The 23,103-nt window shown below is 42.7% G+C and overlaps 1 protein-coding gene across 13 annotated transcripts in view; it reads right to left on the reverse strand.

The window, feature by feature from the left end:
* Nucleotides 1–121: 121 nt before the first annotated feature.
* atxn2 (ataxin 2) overlaps nucleotides 122–23,103 on the reverse strand; it is a 38,100-nt gene continuing 15,118 nt past the window's right edge. For 4 of the 13 annotated variants that reach the window (XM_061767706.1, XM_061767702.1, XM_061767705.1 and 1 more), the window contains 20 exons: nucleotides 21,098–21,252; nucleotides 20,927–21,018; nucleotides 19,214–19,402; nucleotides 18,966–19,138; nucleotides 16,067–16,318; nucleotides 15,031–15,216; nucleotides 11,716–11,889; nucleotides 11,548–11,649; nucleotides 7,087–7,157; nucleotides 6,679–7,004; nucleotides 6,534–6,597; nucleotides 5,366–5,515; nucleotides 5,113–5,130; nucleotides 4,600–4,672; nucleotides 4,305–4,498; nucleotides 2,815–2,941; nucleotides 2,513–2,704; nucleotides 2,224–2,435; nucleotides 373–550; nucleotides 122–294 (listed from right to left, as the gene is read on the reverse strand). In XM_061767706.1, coding sequence (XP_061623690.1) covers nucleotides 266–294; nucleotides 373–550; nucleotides 2,224–2,435; nucleotides 2,513–2,704; nucleotides 2,815–2,941; nucleotides 4,305–4,498; nucleotides 4,600–4,672; nucleotides 5,113–5,130; nucleotides 5,366–5,515; nucleotides 6,534–6,597; nucleotides 6,679–7,004; nucleotides 7,087–7,157; nucleotides 11,548–11,649; nucleotides 11,716–11,889; nucleotides 15,031–15,216; nucleotides 16,067–16,318; nucleotides 18,966–19,138; nucleotides 19,214–19,402; nucleotides 20,927–21,018; nucleotides 21,098–21,252 — 2,957 coding nt within the window. In that variant the 3' untranslated portion in view covers nucleotides 122–265. Of the gene's footprint in view, nucleotides 295–372; nucleotides 551–2,223; nucleotides 2,436–2,512; nucleotides 2,705–2,814; nucleotides 2,942–4,304; nucleotides 4,499–4,599; nucleotides 4,673–5,112; nucleotides 5,131–5,365; nucleotides 5,516–6,533; nucleotides 6,598–6,678; nucleotides 7,005–7,086; nucleotides 7,158–11,547; nucleotides 11,650–11,715; nucleotides 11,890–15,030; nucleotides 15,217–16,066; nucleotides 16,319–18,965; nucleotides 19,139–19,213; nucleotides 19,403–19,515; nucleotides 19,700–20,926; nucleotides 21,019–21,097; nucleotides 21,253–23,103 lie in introns of those variants that run through there. The other 9 variants (XM_061767704.1, XM_061767703.1, XM_061767699.1 and 6 more) reach the window with 9 other exon arrangements.

A 23,103-nucleotide genomic window follows, 5' to 3' on the forward strand; every position in this document is an offset into this window, starting at 1 on the left:
CACCCCCAACACAAGGAGCAGACAAAGTTCCAGTTTAATTCTTCGTTCGTAGATTAGTTTTCTCTTAAAACACATCACTGCATCATCAACCTGTTAACATTCTCTTATTGCCTTGTGTGGGGAAGGAGGGAGGTAAGTGGATGGGAATGGACAGCTGGAGGAAGATGAAATAAGAGAGGAGGAGGAGGAAAGCGATGAAGGACAAAGGAGAACTCCGTTCCTTCGTGAATGACAGTTCCGCTCGCTGGCGCCCTCTTTCTGCCATCTACAGCTGCTGCTGGTGATGAGTCTGCACTGCAAAAGTCACACAAAATCCAAAAGTGAACAAGGCTCAAGATCCAAACAAAGAGTTGTTTGTTTGTTTTTGTTTACCTTGTGGATGCGCCAGGTAGGAGAAGTGTGTGGTGGAAGAGACAGGGATGTGGTTGAGGGCCGTCTGGGCCATGGGGGGCTGCGGGCCGCCCGGCGGGCCCTGGGTGGCCATCAGCATCATCGGGGCGTGGGCGGGCGCCGCGTGGTGTGACGGCACCATGCCCGACTGCATGTGAGCCTGAGACAAACACGCAAACAAAAGAGAGTTCACTCCATTTTGTGCCAAGCGTTGCCAGCAAAAATTTGACTAAAAATTCCGCTTCAGACTAGATGACGGCAGTGAACTTGACTACATCCGGCCACCGTCAGTTCATGTGGTGACCTCGCAGTCAAAGTATCTGTTGTGTTTGGCGCTCGCATTTTCCATTTTACGTGCAGGAATTTTGCCTAAGGTCTTTTTTCTAACCACGGGTCCTACAAAAGTAAGGCGTGCGTGTAGTCGACTTGGTGAAGCAGTACAATATGTACTATACTGAAGCAGAAGGCGTCGATAACATTGTTTTCTAATTACGGTTTGTTTCAATACAGTACAATATTGGATCCTTTCAGAGGGGATCAATGATTTGAGATACGAGCGTGGTCATGTGGTTACACTCATGAGGCAAATACCACTATTACAACAGGGGGAACATTTTTCAAAGATTACAGTTAGATGTGGAAAAGTTGTTATGAGCAATAAGTCATTTCCTGAGAATTTTTTTTTTTTTTTAATTTATGAAAAATATATCCAAATAAACGTGATGTCTTCCATTTGGTCAAAAGGGGCCGGTTGCGCTCTCTGGAGCGGATAAAAAGGCCGAAGCTCCTTTGTCTCTGGCTCTTGGTCTCACTCGCTCTCTCACTCTCTCGTTGTTCCACCTGCCGACCCTGCCTAGCCTGACCGCGTGGCAAGCATTGCCCCTGCCAGCGGGCCGGCCAATCTGCACTTGAAGTGCGTCTTTTCCTCTTTCCTTCAAAACATCCCTCGTGAGCGCTCTTGCCAACCCCCGGAAGGTCGACCCGCCTGCCTTGTTTTTTTTCTCTCTTTTTTTCCCCTATGTTGTTTCCCTGTAGATTCCACCTGTTAGATCTCATTACATTTTTCATAAAATTCACTACGTGCATTGTTGTGTGTGTTTGGGTTCAAGGAACGAAACCTCTGGCCGTCTAGAAGTCTTAGCAAAACTTTAGAAAGTGTAGCAACCTTCAGATTATGAGACTGATAAAAAGGTTTCTCGTCACTTTCCCTAAATTTTACCAACATAAAAAGTGACGTGGTGCCCCCTTTTACTAGATAAAATAGTTTGATTTATAACGTTGTAATTTAAAATGACGCTAAACCAGAAGTAACGCAGGCGTTGCTTCCAGCTCATTCTTTTCTTCTAAATTAATTACATTTTTATTTAACCCGTATACGCTACAAGGTCATAAAGGAAAAAAAATACTGCAATGCATTTTATACGTGCTCTATGATGTGACTACAAAAATGTCAAGGAAAAGCGCACAAGAACAAATCAAATTTATTTAGGGTTAGTCAGAGGCACTTGGAATGGCAGTGTGTGTACTGACTCCCATTTAACAAGTTTGAATGTGGTTGGTTAATTTTGAACACAGCCACATCCCAGTTATAAGAGGGTGTGCGCACTTAATTAACATTACATCCCCTTTCGAGAATAATTTTTTCAGGTCGTTCAGGTTATAGTTCACAATGGTGGAAAAGGTTTTTGAAATTATTTATCTTGGTGGTTTTTTTTTTGTAAAATCACAAAAACCTGGCATATGAACAGGTGTGTAGGACTTTTGATATCCACTATATAATTCCCTCAGGATTCTTCTTTTGACTACTGTTTGTGTTGCGCACTTGCTGGTTACCTGCTGCACGTGGGCCATGTGGTTGGGGTTGTATCCGTGCTGCACCTGCTGCGGGTGGATGTAGACGGTCTGCTGTGCCGACGGGAAGGACGCCTGCGGAGACTGCGGGTTGGGGCCCGGCGTCATGGAAGGCGGCGTGGGGGCCAAAGCAGAGTACATGGGCTGCTGGGATTGGTTGGCCAAGTGGAGAGCTTGGGCGGCGGCCGCGGCAGCTGACGAGAAAGACAAAAGCGGCGTTAATGAACAACGCAAAAGTTAAGGAGCTCTCGGAATGTGCCGGTGTGGTCACCCGCTGCCGCCTGAGAGTGCTGCGGGTGCTGCACGGGGCTGGCGGCCGGGTGGTTGGGTGGGCCCCCGTGCTGGGGAGGGCCCCCCTGCTGCGCTTGGCCTGTGGGCGTGGCGGAGGGCTGAGGGTGCTGCTGGTGGGGGTGCAAGGTGGCGCTCGGGTGGGGGTACTGCTGAGGCATGGGGCCAGGAGACACTAAGCAACAGGGGCAGCAAAAAAAAAACAACAACAACAAAAAAAAGAGGGCGGCATGAGACAACGCAGTCAAGATGCATTGTGGGACGTGGGGAGGGGGCGGGACATACCATACATGGTGTGCGTCTGCTCTGTGTACTGATTGGTGGAGGTCGACACCAGGCTGGGCTGGGCGTGGGCATGCGGCGCCATCATGCGGGCGCTGCCCTGCATCACAGGGCTGAACACGTGCTGTGCCTGCAACACACAAAATGCTTACTGGGATGGAAATCAGGTACAACAGTAGGGCTGCAATTAACAATTATTCTAATAATCAATTAAAAGTCTATTTTTTCTATTAATTGATGAATCTGAATAGAAAAACACATTTCCATACCTTTATTCAAAAGTAGGACTATTCAAATTGACAGTGCAGAAAATGCCCAAACCAACTGCTTTTGAATTGGGCACTGGTTTGGTCAGAAACGTCAGAGAATAGGCAAAGATGTTGATCGTTGCTTTCCAAAGTGAAAGAAGATGTTTGAAAATGTCGTAATCTGATGCAACACAAAGATAGTTAGCCTGGTTTATTATTATAATTATACACTGTATGGATAGTAGCAAATAGAGTGTATTATAAAAAGGTAGGGCGGCACGGTGGGAGACGGGTTAGAGCGTCAGCCTCACAGTTCTGAGGTGCGGGGTTCAATCCCCGCCCCCACCTGTGTGGAGTTTGCATGTTCTCCCCGTGCCTGCGTGGGTTTTCTCCGGGCACTCCGGTTTCCTCCCACATCCCAAAAACACGCATTAATTGGAGACTCTAAATTGCCCGTAGGCATGACTGTGAGTGCGAATGGTTATTTGTTTGTATGTGCCCTGCGATTGGCTGGCAACCGGTTCAGGGTGTACCCCGCCTCCTGCCCGATGACAGCTGGGATAGGCTCCAGCACGCCCGCGACCCTAGTGAGGAGAAGCGGCTCAGAAAATGGATGGATGGATGGATAAAAAGGTAGAAGGGGCTTCCTGATTTTTGGGGTTGATTTTGGGTGTGCGTATTATATTCAAGAGCATATGAGAAATTACGGTGTTTTTCTGAGAATAATTTATTGAGGTAAATAAGGGAAATTCTACAAGAAATCTACAATTTTAGAGAGAGAGAGAGAGATCCAGAAATAAGAAAGGTTTCCTAGTTTGGTTGCGCAAACATTACCTGGCTGTCCCAGACGCAAGCATTCCCTCCTCCTGTGATTTTTGTTTTTAATTTTAGGAATACAGTAATCCCTCGCTTATCACGAGTGCTATCTTCCGGATCAGCTCCCCAATGGGTGAAATCTGCGAAGTAGCAACTACATTTCTTTGATCGTTTATCCATATTTTAAAGGTGTATGAACTTCCCCAGACTCCTATTAATCTTCTCCCCACCCCTAGTAACCTCTACCATACTCTTAAAAACACTTGAAAGGTGAACCGCGATATAGCCAGGGAACACAGTATTATGAAAAAATATCAGTGACGTCAGCAGCAACTAGCTGACATTTAGTCGACTTGGATCACGTGTGTCGACTTAAAAAATCTGGTGCAACCATTATTGTCTGTGTATAAATGCTTCATATAAACCGACCTGAGACTGGTAATGTGGCAACTGCTGAACCAGCTGCTGACTGGGGAACTGCTGCGGGCTGCACGTGAAGTACTGGGCGGAGTAGGCCGGGCTCTGCGTGATGATCGGCGGCCCCGCTGCTGTGGCCGGGTGCATGAGGGTGGGCGTGCCCGGCGGGTGGTGTTGGTCCGACCTGCCCTGGGTCATGTTGGGCACTGGCCGAGTAAAAGAAGATGGAGCCGGTCAGCATTGGAATATCACACGAAATTTATTTTCTGGTTATGAGCTATAAGGAGGGAAAGCAGGCTGTTCTCACCTTTACCTGGTCTGTATGGTTTAGACTGGTTGACAGTCATATGCGGCATCTGGACCTGGTACATCGCTGGAGACTGCACGGGAAGGACAAACGAGATGGAAGGAATTCTTCATGTGTTTATTTTATAGTGAATCAGTTAACATCACATTTTAGTAAGTCTTACAAAAAAAAAATAATAATAATTTAAAAAATTACTTTTTCTTAACACTACATAAAAGACAAGCATGTCAGACTGTAGGTCATTCATCTTACCTGGACTCGCATGCATTTTCTACTTTTTGTGTGCGTCTTTTTAAACCCTTCCCTGTCACTAACCCCCATGCACTTCTATTACTGCAGCAGAAATAAAATTATAGCTGTAAGAGATGAATTGCAATAAGAAGTTGGCAAACCAACATCTGAATGCGTTAAAACTGACAAGCAAGCAAAACATCCCAAAGCTAATTTGGCCTAGACAAAAAAAAATGTAATAAAAGGATAAAGAAATGGAAATTTAAGGAAAAATTCACAAACCTTCCATATTATGCTTTTCTAATGGAGAGAGAGAGAGGGGGGGGGGAGAGAGAGAGAGAGAGAGAGAGAGCGAAAGAAAGGATGAGGAGCAGGGGGAAGAAAAGGAAAAATGCATGTCTTTACATGTGTCTGATGTTGGATCACCAAGTTGTTCTTAAAGCAACATGATACATCACATAATTTACACTCAAAGCGAGACATTCATGTCAAAGGCGTCGCAGGCGGGTCGGCTACAAAGAGGTGAGAATCTCACCTGTACGCCGGGACTAACTGGTGTGAGGGGATACATCTGGGGGAAGCACACCGGCTGGCCGTAGACGGTGGGGGGCTGCTGGACCACAATGGAGGGGCTGGGCTGGCCCTGAGGTCGCGGGGGTGTCGGGGTGTTGGGTGGTTTGGGCTGCTGGGAGAGAGATGGCAAGAGACCAGACAACGTTCCATTACAAATTCCCACCCATTTCCTCAAATAATGGCCTCTGCGCCAATAGATGACAAGCCACAATACTTCACTGGGTTTTTGGTCCACTTGAATACGTAACTGACATACCTCAATAGTGTTTTTAATAAGACAAACAGCACACCATTGTATTACGCTTTAACAAAATAACAGTAACACCATAATAAAATAGAATGCAAATAAACAGCAACATCGATGCAATTTGTTAGGCCGTCTATGGCAATTTGCATTGTGTGTTAGCATTACGCTAGCAGGGCCCGTCTTTAGACAGCTGCTTGGCTATTTTAAATACACGAAGTATAGTTCTCCTTGTTTTATGTTTAGTTTGACAGTCAACTTCAAGCGGGCGTGCCAATGAACAGCTTGTAGCCTCACTGTGGAAGAATTGTTCACTAGCTGCCTAACTGCTGCTTATTGCGAAGTGAGCTGAGTTGAACTCGCTGCAACCAGCTAGCGTTTGTATCGAAAATGTTTTGCATGCAAGTCAAAGCAAAGCAAAGCCAAGCAGCCGGAGAAACTTTTGTTTGTTTTCATTTCAGTTTTTTAGTATGAAGTAGTATTATAAGTATTTCAATGCATTCCTGTTTGATGTATTTTGTGTAGGAGCACACTACATCTCCACATTTGACAGGAGGATTTTGTTTTGTGCCGACTTCATCAGGTGCTGTAGCACAAATAAAGCAACCCCAATGCAATCCTGGTGTGCGCTGTCTTACTTGAAAAAAGGTAAATGTGGTATAAGGACATACCGGTACAAAATAAAAAATAATTATATTTCATATTCACTTCATTGAAATATCAGTTGTGAAAATGTATTAATCATTATTTAATAGTATCTTTAACACATATTACATTACTATAATCATATATTTATATACTGATATAGAAATGTGGCAAGGTCACAATATGAAGAAATAAAGTTTTTGTGTTGTTGGTGTCTATTCTGGAGGTGGGGTGCTCTCACCTGCGCGTTGAACCTCGGCTTGAACTCGTTGGCGTTGGGGTTTAAGGTGGACTTTCTCACTTGACTGCGAGAAGAAAACCACATAAAGTTAATCATTGGCATTATTTAACTGTTCCGAAAGCCACCTCCATACGACCTCACTCACTCTTGTACCGCCTCCTTCTTCTCCTCCTTCTCTTCATGCTTGGGCCCTCCAAAAGTAGACATGGCTGTCGTCTGAACACCTTGCGAGGTCACATCCAGCCCCATCCTCTTCTGCTCTGGGCCCGAAGGAGACGGGGACAGCGCGGCGGGGCTGCCGGGCTTACTCGTGTTGATGGCGCCCGTGGACGTGGTGGCACCGCCGTGCTCTTCAGGGCCTGTTGCGGCTTTGTCCAAGGAGGCAAGGTCGGTAGGCTTGTCCGCAGAGTCTCTTGGAGGCTTGGTGATCATGTGGTCGAAGGCAGGGTCAGAGTTAGAACTAGACTGCAGCTGAAGAATGAAGGACCAACCAAGAGTTAAAGGTGGCATGGAAAATGGACAGTGATTCAGAATTGCACTAAAAGACACTCACCCTAAAATCTTCACTAAATTTCTTTAAATTGTCAATTTGTTTCCTGTGGTCAGGTGCCAAGGAGGGGGGACCTGTGAAGGGGTGAAAGATAATTTAGGGCAGTGTTTCCCAACCGGTCACAAGAAGTAACGTAATTTCTCGTGTGTATTGCACACCCATGTATAATACGCACCCCCAAAGTTGACCTCAAAATTCTGGAAAACCCTTCTATCAATGTATAATTCATTTTTACAATGCATGATTTTGCTTCCACCCATATGATCAAAACGAAGTGTTATCTGTATTTTGTTCATTTTTTCAAATAATTATTCTGAAGTTAAGCACTTTATTTGAACACGTAATACTTTTTATTTACTTCCTCTTATTTTGAAATTCACAGCTCCACTTTTATTTAGCGAATGAGAAAACAGTTGTGCTCGTTTGATTACCCAGTCAGAATTTGTAAGCTGGGTACAATTCTTTAAAGAAAACATGAAGGGCCAGGCGAAACACATTTAGTTTTATTTTAATGGGATTCAAACTAAACTGTCAAGCATTTCAGAAAAGCATTATCATCAAACAAAACATAACGATAAAGAAATTAATGATGGTTGTTGTTCAGTCATCATTTGTATTTAAAAAAAAAACAATATTTCACAAATTATGCCAGGGTATGTAAACTTATGAGGACAACTGTACATATTATGCAGTCATACGTAGCTCTGTCATATTGGAATGAAAGTGTAGGGTACACCTTTTTCATAGCCTCTAGGTGGCGCTGGCATATTAGAATGAAAGTGTACACCTCTCTCATAACCTCTAGGTGGTGGTGGCATATTGGAATGACCGTGTACTGCTTTATAAACTCTAGATGGCGGCATACATTTATAAAATTTTCCCCTATACCCATGTATAATGCACACCATTGATTTTTTATACGTTTTTGGGGGGGGGAAATGTGCATTATATGAGAAATTACAGTATATAGACTGAAATAATCATCTCAGTTTACTCACAAATTTAGTCTGGCACTATTTAGCTAAATACAAAACTATTAATTATGTTGTATGAATGGCAACAGGTTGATTGCACCTTCTTTCATCTAACGGAGGATCATTTAATTGTGCTGCCTGACACTAGACGTTGCTGGCATAGATACAGTCCCCTCCAAAAGTATTGGAACAGCAAGGTCAATTCCTTTGTTTTTGTTGTATACTGAAGACATTTGGGTTTCAGTTAAAAAGATGAATATGAAACAAAAGTTCAGAATTCCAGCTTTTATTTGATGGTATTTAAAGCTAGATGTGTTAAACAACTCAGGACAGAGCACATTTTGTTTGATCCCACCCATTTTTCAAGTGAGCAAAGGTATTGGAACATGTGACTGATGGGTGTTTCTAGTTGCTCAGGTGTTGCCTTTTAGATTGATTGCTTAAACATTAGATAGTGCTTGTTTTTGACTGAGTTGCACCTGTGAAAACGGCATTTGCTATTAAACATGAAGACCAGAGAGCTGTCTATGGGAGAAAAGCAAACAATTTTGAAGGTGAGAGAATAGGGGAAATCGATCAGAGCTATTGCACAAACATTGGTCATAGACAATACAACAATTTGAAATGTCCTGAAAAAGAAAGAAACTACTGGTGTACGGAGCAACAGACATCGAACAGGTCGGCCAAGGGTATCAACAGCAGCTGATGACAGAAACGTGAGCGCTGTGAAGAAACACCCAAAGACAACAATCAGTGATATCACTGCCAACCTCCACAGGGCAGGGGTGAAGGTATCACAATCCACTGTTCGAAGAAGACTTCGAGAGAATAAATATACAGGCCATACCACAAGAAGCAAACCACTCATCAGCAAAGAGAATCTGAAGGCCAGAGTGGATTTTGCAAAGTACAGAGATGAGCCACAAAGGTTTTAGAACAAAGTTTTATGGCCTGATGAGACCAAGATTAACCGCTAACAAGGTGATGGAAAGGCCAACGTATGGAGAAAGAAAAGATTTGCTTATGATCCAAAACACACAAGCTCATCTGGTGAAGCAGGGTGGAGGTAATGTCATGGCTTGGGCTTGCATGGCTGAATTTGAAGTTAGTTCATTCTGTGTTGTGTAATAATCCCTGACATCGCTCCGTTTAAAATGTTGCTTAAACGTAAGAGTAGCAATTGTGGATGTCCGCTCTAGAGGTGGGTAGAGTAGCCAAATATTGTACTCAAATAAGAGTACTGTTACCTGACAATAATGTGACGCAAGTAAAAAGTAGTCCTCCAAAAAAAATAAGTGTAAAAAGTATACAGTGAAATAATTACTCGAAAACAGAGTAACTTCTGATTTTTTTAACCACAGAATCAACATCAATTTAAAAACATTACAAAATAAAATGTGAATGTGCAAATTGTGATGTTGCTATATTGGTGTATGCAATTTACTGCACAGTGTTTTCTCAAGTTATAAGTGAGCTGAAATATCTACATTTGGGCAGACAGTGCCACTAAAATACTACAATACATGAAAGCTGTTATTTATGTTCATCGAAATGAAAAGGAGTTGCTCGCAGTTGCCTTCATAGTGACGACGACCTCCCCAACATGGCCGCCACGAAGACACGACGCTCACCGGATCTGGCTTATCTAGTGTTAATACCTATGCCCGGGAAGCCCAATAGAAGACGTTGTTGAGGTCACGTGACTTTGTCGTTCGATTGGTGAACTAGACTTAAATTAAAATATTGCTACTTCTTAACAGCAGAAGAGGCGGAAGTTTTTTTTCTGGTCTCGTCAACTCCTGTGACTTAAACAAAGCGGAGGTCACGAGCGCACAGGTGGAAACTCACCAATGCGCTCCATATTAGTCCGCCGCGGAGTAATATTCACAATTACATCTGTGTGTGGATGGTGGATGTGTAGAATGGATCTAGCTGCCAGCGTTCAAGGAGTACTAAACAGCCTATGATGACAGCGACGGCAACAGTACCAGACTATTGCTCTATTAGTCATTTCTAAATGCTCTAAATTGCCAGAGGACTGCATCATTTGACAGCTTCCTGGAGACACAGCAGGTGAGGCTGGGGGATACCACCTCATCTACACGCACCAGGGCGCCCCAAGGATGTTTCCTCTCTCTCCGCTGCTCTTCTGGCTCTACACGAATGACTGCACCTTAACGGACCCGGCTGTCAAATTCCTGAAGTTTGCAGACGAAACCAGTAATCGGCCTCATCAAAGCCGGTGATGAGTCTGCATATCGACAGAAAGTGGAGTGGCTGGAGCTGTGGTGTAGCCGACACAACCTGGAGCTGAACACGCTCAAGACTGTAGAGATGATCGTGGACTTCAGGAGGCATCCTTCACCTCACGCTGTCAAACTGCCCTGTGTCAACTGTCGAACCTTCAAGTTCCTGGGAATTATAGTCTCTCAGGACCTGAAGTGGTAGACCAACATCAACTCCATCCGCAAATAGGCCCAGCAGAGGATGTACTTCCTGTCACAGGAGCTGTTGAGGCAGTTCCACACAGCAGTCATCAGCTTCAGCTGCCCCAGTGTGTTCCACTAACATGTGTATGTGTTCACTGTGATGGGTAAAATGCAGAGAACAAATTCCATGACAATAAAAGGTGATTCTTCTTCTTCCATTGAACAATGCAAACTAAAACTAGCAGACATTTCAACAGCTTCTTCCCTCTTGCCATTAACTTCTTAAATAGTTAACTTACAATTCCATTGTAACATGCTGCCAATTTTGTCTTGAGATTGTTGTCACATCTTTGTTGGTCCAATTATACATTATTCATGCACTCACTGTTTGCAGATCTGTTGTTGACCAACACTGGCCACTCGTGCTTGAGAAGTATCTGCATCATTTGCACAATTGACACTGTTGTACAATTGCACTACTAGTCACTTTAAACTGTGTACATTTCTTGAAATCTCTGCACCATTTGCACATTTTTCACAGTACCAGACTATTAGTCATTTCTAACTGCTCTAAATTGCCAGAGGACTGCATCATTTGCACAATTGTCAAAAAATATGTATCGGCATTACCACATCACTGATAACGTTTCATTGCTCAGTGACTCTCCGTACTGTGTTTTTATGTCTCAAAGGTATTTTCTGTCAAATGGCTGTTTGTTGTCGTACTAGAGCGACTGCAACTACAGGAGGCAAGTTCCTCGTGTGTTTTTCACATACGTGCCAAATAAAGATAATTCTGATATTCATCTTTTGATCTGAAACCCAAATGTCTTCAGTATACCACAAAAACAAAGGAATTGACCTTGCTGTTCCAATACGTTTCGAGGAGACTACAGAGGAAGAAAGTTATTTGGAAGAATATACACAACAATGTTCAAACCAATTAAGTGAAATTGGATAATTTCCAGTGGTTGGTAATAACTCCTTTAGATTAGCCATCAAACTAGAAAAAACAACTTGTCCAGTTTCACTGTTTCAAGGCTATCAGGACTTTGGAGTACCTTTACACACAGATCTGATGATACTGGACGAACTGTCCTTCATGCTGTCTTTGTTGGCTTTGGGGGATGTTTGTCTCGTCTCCTGGACACGACTTTCCTTAACTGTAACAATTATATGTGACACACAAGATAAAGCAGTCTTGACAGTTACTAAACTTGGAGCCTTACCATCTCCTGTCAGAGAGGCAAGCGTATTGGGGGAAGGGCTCGCAGCAGTCGGGGAGGAAGCGGACATCGGTGCAGCAAAAGACTCTGGGGGAGTTGTTCCTGTCTGAGGCAGAGAAGAGGAGGAAGGGGAGGCTCCACCCATATTGCTCTGACGTGGGGAGCGCGGCCTGTGAGCTGACGAGGAAGAAAAAAAAAAAAAAAAAGGACATTTTTAAGTTATGACCACATGTAAACTAAATTATTCCCCACTATAGGGTCAAAGAAATCTTTACCCACACCAATTCCATCAGTCCACATGAAAATGTTGTCACAGGCTGTCAAGCACATGACAAAGAAACAGGAGGCACTATATACTCTGATGCCCATCCGTCCATTTTATATAGGCGGGCCCTATGTTGGGACTGATTGCCAGACAACTAAAACTTGAACATAGAACCTCATAACTGTGAGGCAAACAAGCTAACCACTACGCCGCTATGCTGCCATTATATGAAAATTAACACTCCTGTTAAGATGCGGGTCTAATTGACTTGTTTTAAAGTAAAGCTAAGCAAATGTATTTATATAGCGCATTTCATACACAAGGTAACTCAATGTGCTTTACATGATTAAAAGCATTTAAAAACAAAGAAAAAAAAACAGCTTATAAACATTTAAAACAAAGAAAAAAATAAAATAAACTCAAAGTACAATTAAAAACAGCATACAGTGCAAGAAATATCATTTAAAAGTCAAAATGTTCTAAAAAGTCTGAGAAAGAGAAAAAAAAATAAAAAATAAAAAAAGTTTTTACCCTGGACTTAAAAACATTCACACTTGGGGCTGACGTCACTTCTGTTGGCAACTTATTCCATTTGTGTGCAGCATAATGGCTAAATACTGCTTCACCATGTTTGCTTTGGACTCTGTGCTCCACTATTTGACCTGAGTCTGTCGATCTCCGAGCTGTACTGGGTTCATATTCCATTAGCATTTCCTTCATGTATTCAGGACCTAAACAGTTTAGTGATTTATAGACCAATAGCAGAACTTTAAAATCTATTCTAAAGCTGACTGGGAGCCAGTGTAAAGACTTTAGAATTGGAGTACTATGCTCTGACCTCTGTTCTGGTTAGAACCCGAGCTGCAGCATTCTGAATGAGCTGCAGCTGTTTAATGCTCTTTTTGGGGAGTCCAGTCAGAAGACCATTATAATAGTCTAGTCTACTTGAGATAAAAGCATGGATGAGCTTCTCCTGGTCTGCTTGGCACATGCAAGCCTTCACTCTGGATATGTTCTTCAGATGGTAGAAGGCAGTTTTAGTAATTGATTTGATATGACTGTTGAAAGTCAGGTCGGAATCTATCAGTACACCAAGGTTTCGGACTTTGGTTTTTAAGGAGAGTGCCTCCAGGTATTTACTAACAGCAATACTCTTTATTGCCACAAACAATTATCTCACTTTTGTTGTGGTTTAACTGAAGGGAATTTTGGCTCATCCAGTTATTTTTAGACTGACAACATTGAACTGTAGTCATCTGGAGACCATTGCTAGATATAACTGTGTGTCATCTGCATAGCTATGATAGTCAAAATTAAAGTTCTGAAGAATTTGACCCAAGGGTAGCATATACAGGCTCAACAGGAGGAGTCCAAGAACTGACCCTTGAGGGACCCCATAGGTCATTGCCATTCGATGAGATCGCAGACTTCCAATGGTTACAAAATAACTCCTGTCCTCCAGGTAGGACCTGAACCATTTAAGGACTGTTCTGTTTAGTCCTTCCCACGTTTCCAACCTGTTCAGTGGTATATTATGATCTACCGTATCAAAAGCTGCACTCAGACCCAACAAGACCAGAATTGCCGAGTCAGTATTCAACCTTATATCATATAGCGCTTTGATAAGAATATATTCTGTAGTGTGATGAGTTCGAAAACCGGAAAATTTGACAAAAGTCCATTTAAGTTCAAGAAATTGCTGAGTTGATGTAGTGGCTTAATAAGGTGCTTGCTTTACAACAGTCATGACATACAAGGTTTCGGTGCGTAAGAATAAATTTGTCACATGGCACAAGGCGAGACGTTCAGTTACCACCGTACTTACGGTTTAAAAAAAAAATGTTTTACATTTATGACCAAGAAGGGCTTTCCATACAAATATTTACCTTACGTAGTTACGACAGACTTCAGATTTGCGAACAAATTCAAGTTACGTCGACAACTCCCTGTATAAATATTGATTGAAACTGAGTATTTTGTAATAATGAGATAAATTATATTAATTGGGATTTGTTTTCATTTCTGACACTTTTGGGTAACAGATTAAATTGATCCAGGAACATTATGCTTAGTAAGGACATAAAAGAAAGTTAAAGGATTTTTAAAAAATGTGCCACTTGTTTTTGTTCCCGCCGCTAAGGATAAGTTGCTCTCTGCGGCTGGTCATGACAGACTCATTTTTCTTAAGGCCGTGTCCACACAAGTTTAAGTGTACCTTCAAAGGTTTTCTTTATCATTTCTATGTTTTGTCCACATGGAACTGGCATTTTGGGAACCAGAATAGGATAATTTTAAAACCAGTTCCAAGAGTGAATAAATGTGAAAAAGCTGCCCTTGCCTTTCCGTGTTTCCAACACATATGCATCTTTACTGAGAGGATGACATGGTAATCCCAGTTCCATCAACAACAGCAGCAGCAGCAACAGTGGGTCACCATGTTGCGTTCATGCTCCAGAAGCTCCTGAGGAGCCTGATATGGCTTTTACAGCAAAATTTTATGCATCTCTACTTACCACCGTGGGCAACGAGTGGAGATTGAGAACAGCATTACCCAAATGTTCTTAAATCACCGCAGGACTTCCACTTAACAGTCTCTTGCAGTTGTGAAGCCGAGCATCACTCAAAGATATAGAGTTCTACCTCGTCTTGAGTCCACACAAATGTCTCTTTGCTTGCTTGCTTGCTTCGCATTCTCTGCCACTGTTGTATGCTTACATCGTTTGTGTGTGAACACATGCATTTCTTGAAATGATTCCATGTTTACTGCAAACTTTAAAACCGAAAAAAAAAAAAACATCAGCTCAATTTCCGTGTGGACATTGCCTAAATCTGCTGTGATTTTGATCCAAAGTACAACAACTAAGGACTAATACTGGATTTATATGACATCGCATGTTCCATGTTTCATGGAAAGGTATGTTAAGACTGCATGATATGCTGCTTGCTGGTCTTCCTCGCTGAACTCAGGAAGAAAAGGAACATTTGCACATTTCTGCATACTAATAGAGATAAGTTTGCTGGCATCATGGCTGAAGACCATTAAAAGTGTCTACCTCCACTAACGACAGAAGACCAAGTTCCTCCCGAGGAGTTGCCTCTGTTGGACGGAGTCACTGGGACCTCTCCAGGGGCATTGTGAGAAATTAGATCAACTCCTGGTGGCATCCCAGTGGTCCTGCTGGGAGGTACTCTGTGAGCACGGGGCGTCCTCTGGGATTTCGGAGACATCCGTGGTGGACCTACAAGGACAGAAGACAAAAGACATTTGAGAGAAGAAATCATGAGTCAAACACAGTTACACCGGGAGGGCTGGACATGCTTGTTAGTAGCAGATATAAGATCAAACCAAACACGCACACCAAACATCTCAAACTGCAGCCAAGTGAACAAAGAGGGGAACGTGGGAAGTTGGAGGGGAAAAGGTGAGGTGGTATTGAACAGATTCACCAACAAGCAGCGTTTGTGCAGCTTAAGAACTAGTGACCCCTCAGTGCAAAGTACTGAGAGAACTGGGCCAGAAAATAAGATTCACAAACCAGTCACACTGGTAAATCCCTAGTCCATGGATGACATGGAACATGCTCAAGGGGGGACGCAGACACATTTTATTATTTGCAACTTTAAGGAAATCAATCCATTTATTTACAAATTAAGTCACAAATTCAGTGTCACTCGCTGCATTGATTCGTCATTACGGATGCATCAGATCCCACCTGCCTGGCATTCATATGGGTAAAGATGCGTACATGTATTTTCACAGGAGTTATGCATTTTAAAATAAGCCTTAAATTAAGTGCACAGTTTAGCTTTACTCTGAAATGAAACACTGTCTAGGAGATCACTGTCCCATTGTTGTTATGGGTAATTTAGGTAATGTGTTGCAAATCATTCCACAGAAAGCACTTCATCTTACACTATGTTCCACACTAGACCTGGGCAAATTTACTTTTGAAAGCAGTTAACGTATTAACTTTTAGGAGTTATGGTAAGCATGTTAAGCCAGGAGTTAGGCGTCACTATGGTTAAGACCAATCCATCCACCTTCAACTCATGCCTTTGCCCAGGTCTACGCCACATGGATGTGGGTACCTTCTGAAGACATGCGTTTGGGCAGAGTGGAGGCCGTCGACGAGGGCCCGTGGACAGGAAAGGGAGATGAGGAGGAAGAGGAGGAGGAGGGATAGGATGAATGAGAGTGTGGCCTGGAAGGTCGAGAGGGGGGTCTGGAGGGTGGCCTGGTGGGCGTGGTGGCCCGAGGAGGCAGGGAGGAGGGGCCGGACTGGTAGCGAGGGAGGGGACGGGAGGAAGGAGATGGACAGGGTGAGGGCCAATGGGATGAACCTAAAAGAGGGAAGGACAAATGATCAAGGATGTCACACAGCGGACAATAAGCAACTCAAATAGAAAAAGAAGAGTAGAACAAACATAAGCGCACATGCCATTCATTAATTAACATGAGACAGAACAGCAAGGGTTTCAAATAATGATATACCAAGCAAAAAGGCATTCCTAAAATAACTGCAGCGCAAACACTTCTAACGAGAAATACATCGACGTAATAGACTGCCATAATGTATCCAACTGGGCATATTCCCTTTGACAATGACAATTTGCCGAAACTGAAAAGGGGTGATATCTTCTTTAGCCCATGATGAGAACTAGAACTCTAGAATTCCAAATAAAAAAGTGACCTGTGGTCTGCACACAACAATATATCTGGAGTAACCAATGTAAGCCTGGTGGGATAAAATAAGACAAACTGACCTGCTGCTGTGGCCCTCTATAGGGCAAGGAACCATATTTATAATTTAAAGTTGGGTAGAAATGAATGCCAGACCCTTCACAATAAAGGCAGTAGAAACAATCAATGTAATACATACTGACAAAGTGAGATCACAGATGCGCACACTGTTCCATGCATGCTACAGTTCAGGGTTCATGTTGGTGCGCATTGGTCCACGCATCCCCGCTGCACGCATGCACATTTATGATCAAAATGCCGACCCAGCGAAAGCGAAAAATAAACAGAGCTCCTGTGTTTGTTGTTGTGGCTCAAGAGGATGAAAAAGTCAAACCGAAGATGCAATGTACAACTACTGAACGAGAATAGGACCGAAGACGGAGAATTCAGCGCACTGGTGCAAAAAAACTGTTTTTCTACCATCTGGCTATCTTCATATTCCTTTAAATTTGTACTGAATTATAAAGACGGGGATACCAGCGGACGTCTTCACACAAGTGCTTCTCGAAGCAGGCGTCCGTCGCTGTTGTTGTTGGTTGCTCTCGTGCATGCATGGTCAGCACGGTTATACGCGTTCAGTCCGTGCGGTCACAAAAATTGAGTTGCACGTGGTCGACCATTGCGCACAGGGGTGGATAACTATATTTACGTCACATGGACCAACGCAACACGCACCCTGTGGCCATGCGGACACGGAAAGCATGAATTTAGCCTAAGTTGGATTGTGACTAGGCTTTACACGATTGGGATTTCTGGGACCGATAAAGTTTAAAAAAAAAACAATAACCGATCACAAGATGGACCAATGTGTCTATTTAAATGTATTTACTGTATACATTTACTGTATATACTATACTACTGTATGTACTTAATTGCTCAAAAATTATATTTACAATAATGTATTTTTGTTCATCTATTTATGCCAGTGAGGCATAGTGACAGACAGAACAAATGAAGGGTCTTCTATTAGATGACAGGACGTATATACAGTAATTAATGTATCCACTGTTTTTATTCATGTTTAACACAAGGTCCAAACTTCATTGGAATTGGGGTTGTAATTAAATTACTTCACACACACACCAAAATTTTAGAGCATGATTCGACAAAACGCCTGCATGTTCGCTTACAACCGTTAGTGCTAGCACAAGCTTGCTAGGCTACATAACGTTTTGTTGCCTGCTTGCGAGTGGTATCGTATTAAAAGTACATGAACATACCTCAAGCAAGCCTTAAACAAATGTCCTCTCCCGAGCACCGGTGACCACCAACACACGTTTTCCCCATTTTGTGAGGATAAGCGGAACAGAAGATAAATTAATTAATGTTCTTATAAACACACGGCGCGATCTATTAGTGTTGTCGTTGCCATGGTAACGAGTGTATCCGGTCACGTTTGAGTTGACAAGATGAAGCCCAGTGATCGTAAAAAACGGGATGCAGTGGTATCGGACTACAAGATTTCTGACCAAATGTGTCTTGTAGTCTGATCCACGCATTACACGTCTGTCTCAAACGTGTTGTCCGTCCCACACCGCCGATGTTTTTTTTTTTTTTTTGGTAAATATTGGTGGTCAGATATTTACAGTACTAAATATGAACTAGCTTTTGGATTCAAATATACTGTACATGATGGTGACGCAGAGTAAATGTCTTTTTAAAGCCGGTCAGTCGATCAGCATAAAATGCTAATTAACGGCCGATACCGATCAGATTGGTGTAAAGTCTAATTGTGACGTAGTCTTTCACTAACTTACGCAAATACAGTAGTAACGTAATTACAGTAAATATTTGTGTATTTAAAAAAAAAAAAACTCTTCTAGCCCATTCATATAAAACAAAATAAAAATGAGTAAGTATAGGGATGATCTCAGCATACATTTTAGGCTGCGTGATGACGTAACTGAGCGTTTCCTCCAGTGATGATGTATTCTTACGCCATTGCACAAATAAACCGTTTCATTGTGCTGAATCCATAACCTTGAAACTTTTGTCTGGACAGCCGTAAACCCCCTGTATTGTTATTGTGAATATGATAGCATTAAAAAAATAATAAATCATACGTTTAAGGGGTCAATATTTCTTTATTCATTGTAATTTTCTATGACAAACTTGTATTACTAAAGGAAGATGGAAAACAGTTGGGAAAAGCTGACCTGAAAATGTGTAGGCCATTTTCCAATGAAAACATTGGCTACAAGGGAGCACAAAGCATCCCAGGTGTGTGTGAGCTGGATCATCGGTTACCTCCGTTCACCACCCTCTGGTCGCCACCTGGGCTCTGATTGTAGTCATGCAGTCCCGCACGAGGAGCCGAAGGCCCTGCTGAGTTCGTAGTCAGACGTGGGGAATTCTGCCGTCCAGACCCCCATGACATGGCCTCCCTGTTTCTCTGGCCGGGGGGAATGTACTTGTTCTCCCTGCACGCAGATACACAATCAATATGATGCTGACTTCGACCCAGTGAACCCGTCACCATGTGAACTAAGTATCACCTGCTCAGTGTGTGCATCTCTCTTTCCCCCCGTACCACTGCAGTAAATTTCTCCTCCTCTGAGCGCTCATCATTCTCTAGGGCCACACGGGCCTTGTAAGTGGAGCTGGCTTCTATCTCCTCGGCCAGCTGGGCAGCTCGCGCTTCCCTCTTGAGGAACTCCTCTGAGTTGTCGCGCTCAAGGGGGACCCTGGGAAGCAAGGACAGGTTGAAATACAGCAATGGACTGATCTGGATTAGTAAAATCAGTTATTAGCAATTTTTAATGAAAGTTTGGCCAATTTTTATAATTGCAATTTTCACCGAAAAATGAGGGTGGGGAGCATGGACCAAAGCAGAAATACAACTTCTTTCTCGGCAGGGTCACCCATGTCAAACCGGTCCAGACATAGCACGGCTCAGAAGACTCCTATGATGCATAAAAACACTGGAAAATGTTTTCCCTTGCCCGGACACGGGTCACCGGGGCCCTCTGGAGCCAGGCCTGGAGGTGGAGCTTGAATGGTAACATGGGTCCCCCTTCCCATGGGCTCACCACCTGTGGGAGGGGCCATAGGGGTCAGGTGCAGTGTGAGCTGTGCGATGGCCAAAGGCAGGGACCGTTGCGATCCAATCCCCGGCTACAGAAGCTGGCTCTAGGGACGCGGAACACAGCCAAGGCGTAGAGGGGGTCCGGTTTGGTGGCCTCAGTATTGCAGCTCTGCTTTTTGCAGATGATGTGGTTCTGTTGGCTTCGTCAAGCCGTGATCTCCAACTCTCACTGGAGCGGTTCGCAGCCAATTGTGAAGCCGTTGGGGTGAAAATCAGAAAAGAGAGAGAATGAGAATCAGCACCTCCAACTCTTGAGACCATGGTCCTCAGTCGGAAAAGGGTGGCCTTCCCTCTCCAGGTCGGGGATGATATCCTACCCCAAGTTCAAGTATCTCGTAGTCTTCTTCACAAGTGAGGGAAGAATACAAAGGGTGATCAACAGGCGGATCGGTGCACTGTCTGCAGTGATGCGGACTTTGTATCGGTTTGTTGTGGTGAAGAAGGAGTGAAGCCAAAAGGTGACGCTCTCAATTTACCGGTTAATCTACGTTCCTACCCTCACTTATGGTCACGAGTTGTGGGTCATGACCGAAAGAACACGATCCCGCATACAAGCGGCCGAAATGAGTTTCTGCCGCAGGGAGTAGTAGAGCTGTTGCAGTAGCTCAGAGTAGCTGCCAGCCAATCGCAGGGGAAACATCTCATTTGTTATTAATAAAAGTACGATTATTTTATTAAATAAATAAAATACATGTACTTTTTTTATTTTGAATGTATTATTTTCAATAAATAAATTGACCACTTATAAATTAAAGAAAAAGAAAAAACAGTGAAATGCATTTACTTCACCAATTTTGGGGAAGTAAATATCAGACTTCATCATGTAAATGCTCTGTGAATCGGATTAAAGAACAAATCTGGCTGCATGTGGCAAACGGGCAATACTTAGCCAGGCACTGTTATATAGGCAATGCATCCTTTGTTTACATGCTGTATACGTTTAGGGAGCAAAAAACAGTCATGCTACAATAATAAGATTAGCTGAAATTGAAGTATTAATCGACCAAAGTGACTGATTCCATGGGAAAAATGTCATGACTTCATCAAAATTAAAGACAAAAAAACCTATTCAAAACAGAACAGGTGCAAAAAGGTTAATGCAACAAAAGAGACATATTCTTACGTATATGTGGACAGGCTGCTGTCATACGTAGACAAGACGCCATACTTCTCCTCGTTGTACTTGAACATATCATTGGGGTCCCACCCGTTTGACTAAAACAATATACGAGGTTAATTCATATGGTTAACACATTGGTTAGTGTTTGTTGTGGCTTTGAATCTGGTTCCTCACCACATCAGTATCCAGAGATTCGAGGCTGTCAGAATTGTGGGTTTCTCCGCCATCCCACGGCTCGAGATCTTTCTCTTTATGCTCGCCATTGATCCTTCCACTGACTGCGGAGTCTGTGAAGTTATCTGAGACACGCAAGGATATACCTTTATGCTCTGCAGACACACAAACACAGGCAGGGAAACCGCACGCTTATTGCTTATGCACCAAAGCACACATGCCTTCAGGATTTTTGTCACAAGGTCTCTTAGTGGTTTATGTAGTCATCAAATAATCTGTGCAAGCCTTACACAATTAGAGTGGCTCAAATATATAATTGTGGCAAAAAAACAATTACGTCTTAAATGTATTAATGAACCATCAAGGCAACATTTTAAAGGAAAAATCTGGAGGGAGGAAAGTTTTTAGGTCCACTCGTAATATTAAAAGCAAGAATCAGGATGGTTAAAGTATCTGCTATATGTTAGCAGACCTGGCCGACATGCTTTATGAGCACTGTCCATCATGGAAGTTGCACATACAGGGTGAGGCGAAGCAAGCATGTGTTTAGTCTGCAGTCAATCAGATGGATGTTGGAAGACGCAAGGAAAATTCTGACCTTTGAATCCGATTGTTAGTGAGCAATTTAACTTTTTTTTATGTTTTAAGAGTGATTGCACAACCTGTTGCTTTCAAAGGAAATTCAATGTTTGGTTCACTAACCCAGGTGGCCCTAATCTCATCTGTTAACTGTTGGACAGTTTGAAAAATATCTGCTTCATGGTTAGCCTTGTATTGCTGAACTAAAACTATAACTAAAAAATTATATCAAGATGGAAGCATGATGGCATGAGCAAAAATATCTAATCTTCACAGATGTATAAACTCTGTAGGAGTCTACAGAAAATGCTTCATGGTGGAAAATGGCTGATCTTCCGCTGAAAGCAACAACAAGTTCAACTACAGTGGAACCTCTTAAACTGAATAAATCTCGCTTTAGGACACTGGTTGACCTTCAATTTATTCAAATTTAAATTGTAAAAATGGAAATAAACCATTCCAGGGGCGAACAAAAAGTGTAATAACATCTTTATAAAATGCAAAACAAGTAAAACTGTCAAGAAATAATCCTAACAGTGACAAAACTTTTAAACTTGAATTTAAAGTAGTTACCCTGTAAAACCAAATTACAAACAACTTTTGTAACAAGTGATGCATGTACAGTAATCGGGGCCTGCCGCGAATAGCAAAAAACCACAATTGGCACACCCCCTCCCCAAAGTGTTTATAAATGCCCATATCAATAGTTGAAACTATAAATATACCACTATCATACTAAAACAACTTATCATTTCAAACTCATCTTACATTACCCTTAAAAAATGGCTTAGATGATTTGACTTACACCAAAGTGTGCATGTACATAAGACTGCATAACTGCCACTAACAACCCAGACTACACTTAGCTCCTCCCCAAAATACAAAGCTTGTCTCTAAAGCGAGATGTATCACGTCAACATACTTCCTTGACACCAACTCCTATTGAGACAGGGCTTTGGCAGCATTTTAAGGCGTTTCACTAAGAGTACAAAATCTATGAATTCGCTAAAGATAAGTTCCACAGACAAAAAATGCAAACAGGTGAATTTATGAATTCTGAACAGATTACTGTAATTGACACTTGGGTTTTACCGCTTTGACTGGAAGCCATGTAAATTTCGGTGTTTTGATAACCATCTCGTCGAGTTCTTCTCAATGTTGAGGTGTGGTGTTAAATATTTTTTAAAAACAGAAGTTGTGCTTTGACGGTTGCGCCGGTAAAGTCTCATGAGATATGCTGACGTTTTGTGAAAGTAATTTGTAAGGTTGGGCATCGAGAATCGATTGGAACCGGTTCTCCCGGAACCGAACTAACGTTCCGGTTAGTTCCGGTTCTACAAATCAAAGTGTCAATTACAGTAATCTGTTCAGAATTCATAAATTCACCTGTTTGCATTTTTTGTCTGTGGAACTTATCTTTAGTGAAT

This window comes from Phyllopteryx taeniolatus, chromosome 3 (assembly GCF_024500385.1).
Source record: "Phyllopteryx taeniolatus isolate TA_2022b chromosome 3, UOR_Ptae_1.2, whole genome shotgun sequence".
Taxonomy (NCBI): Eukaryota; Metazoa; Chordata; class Actinopteri; order Syngnathiformes; family Syngnathidae; genus Phyllopteryx; species Phyllopteryx taeniolatus.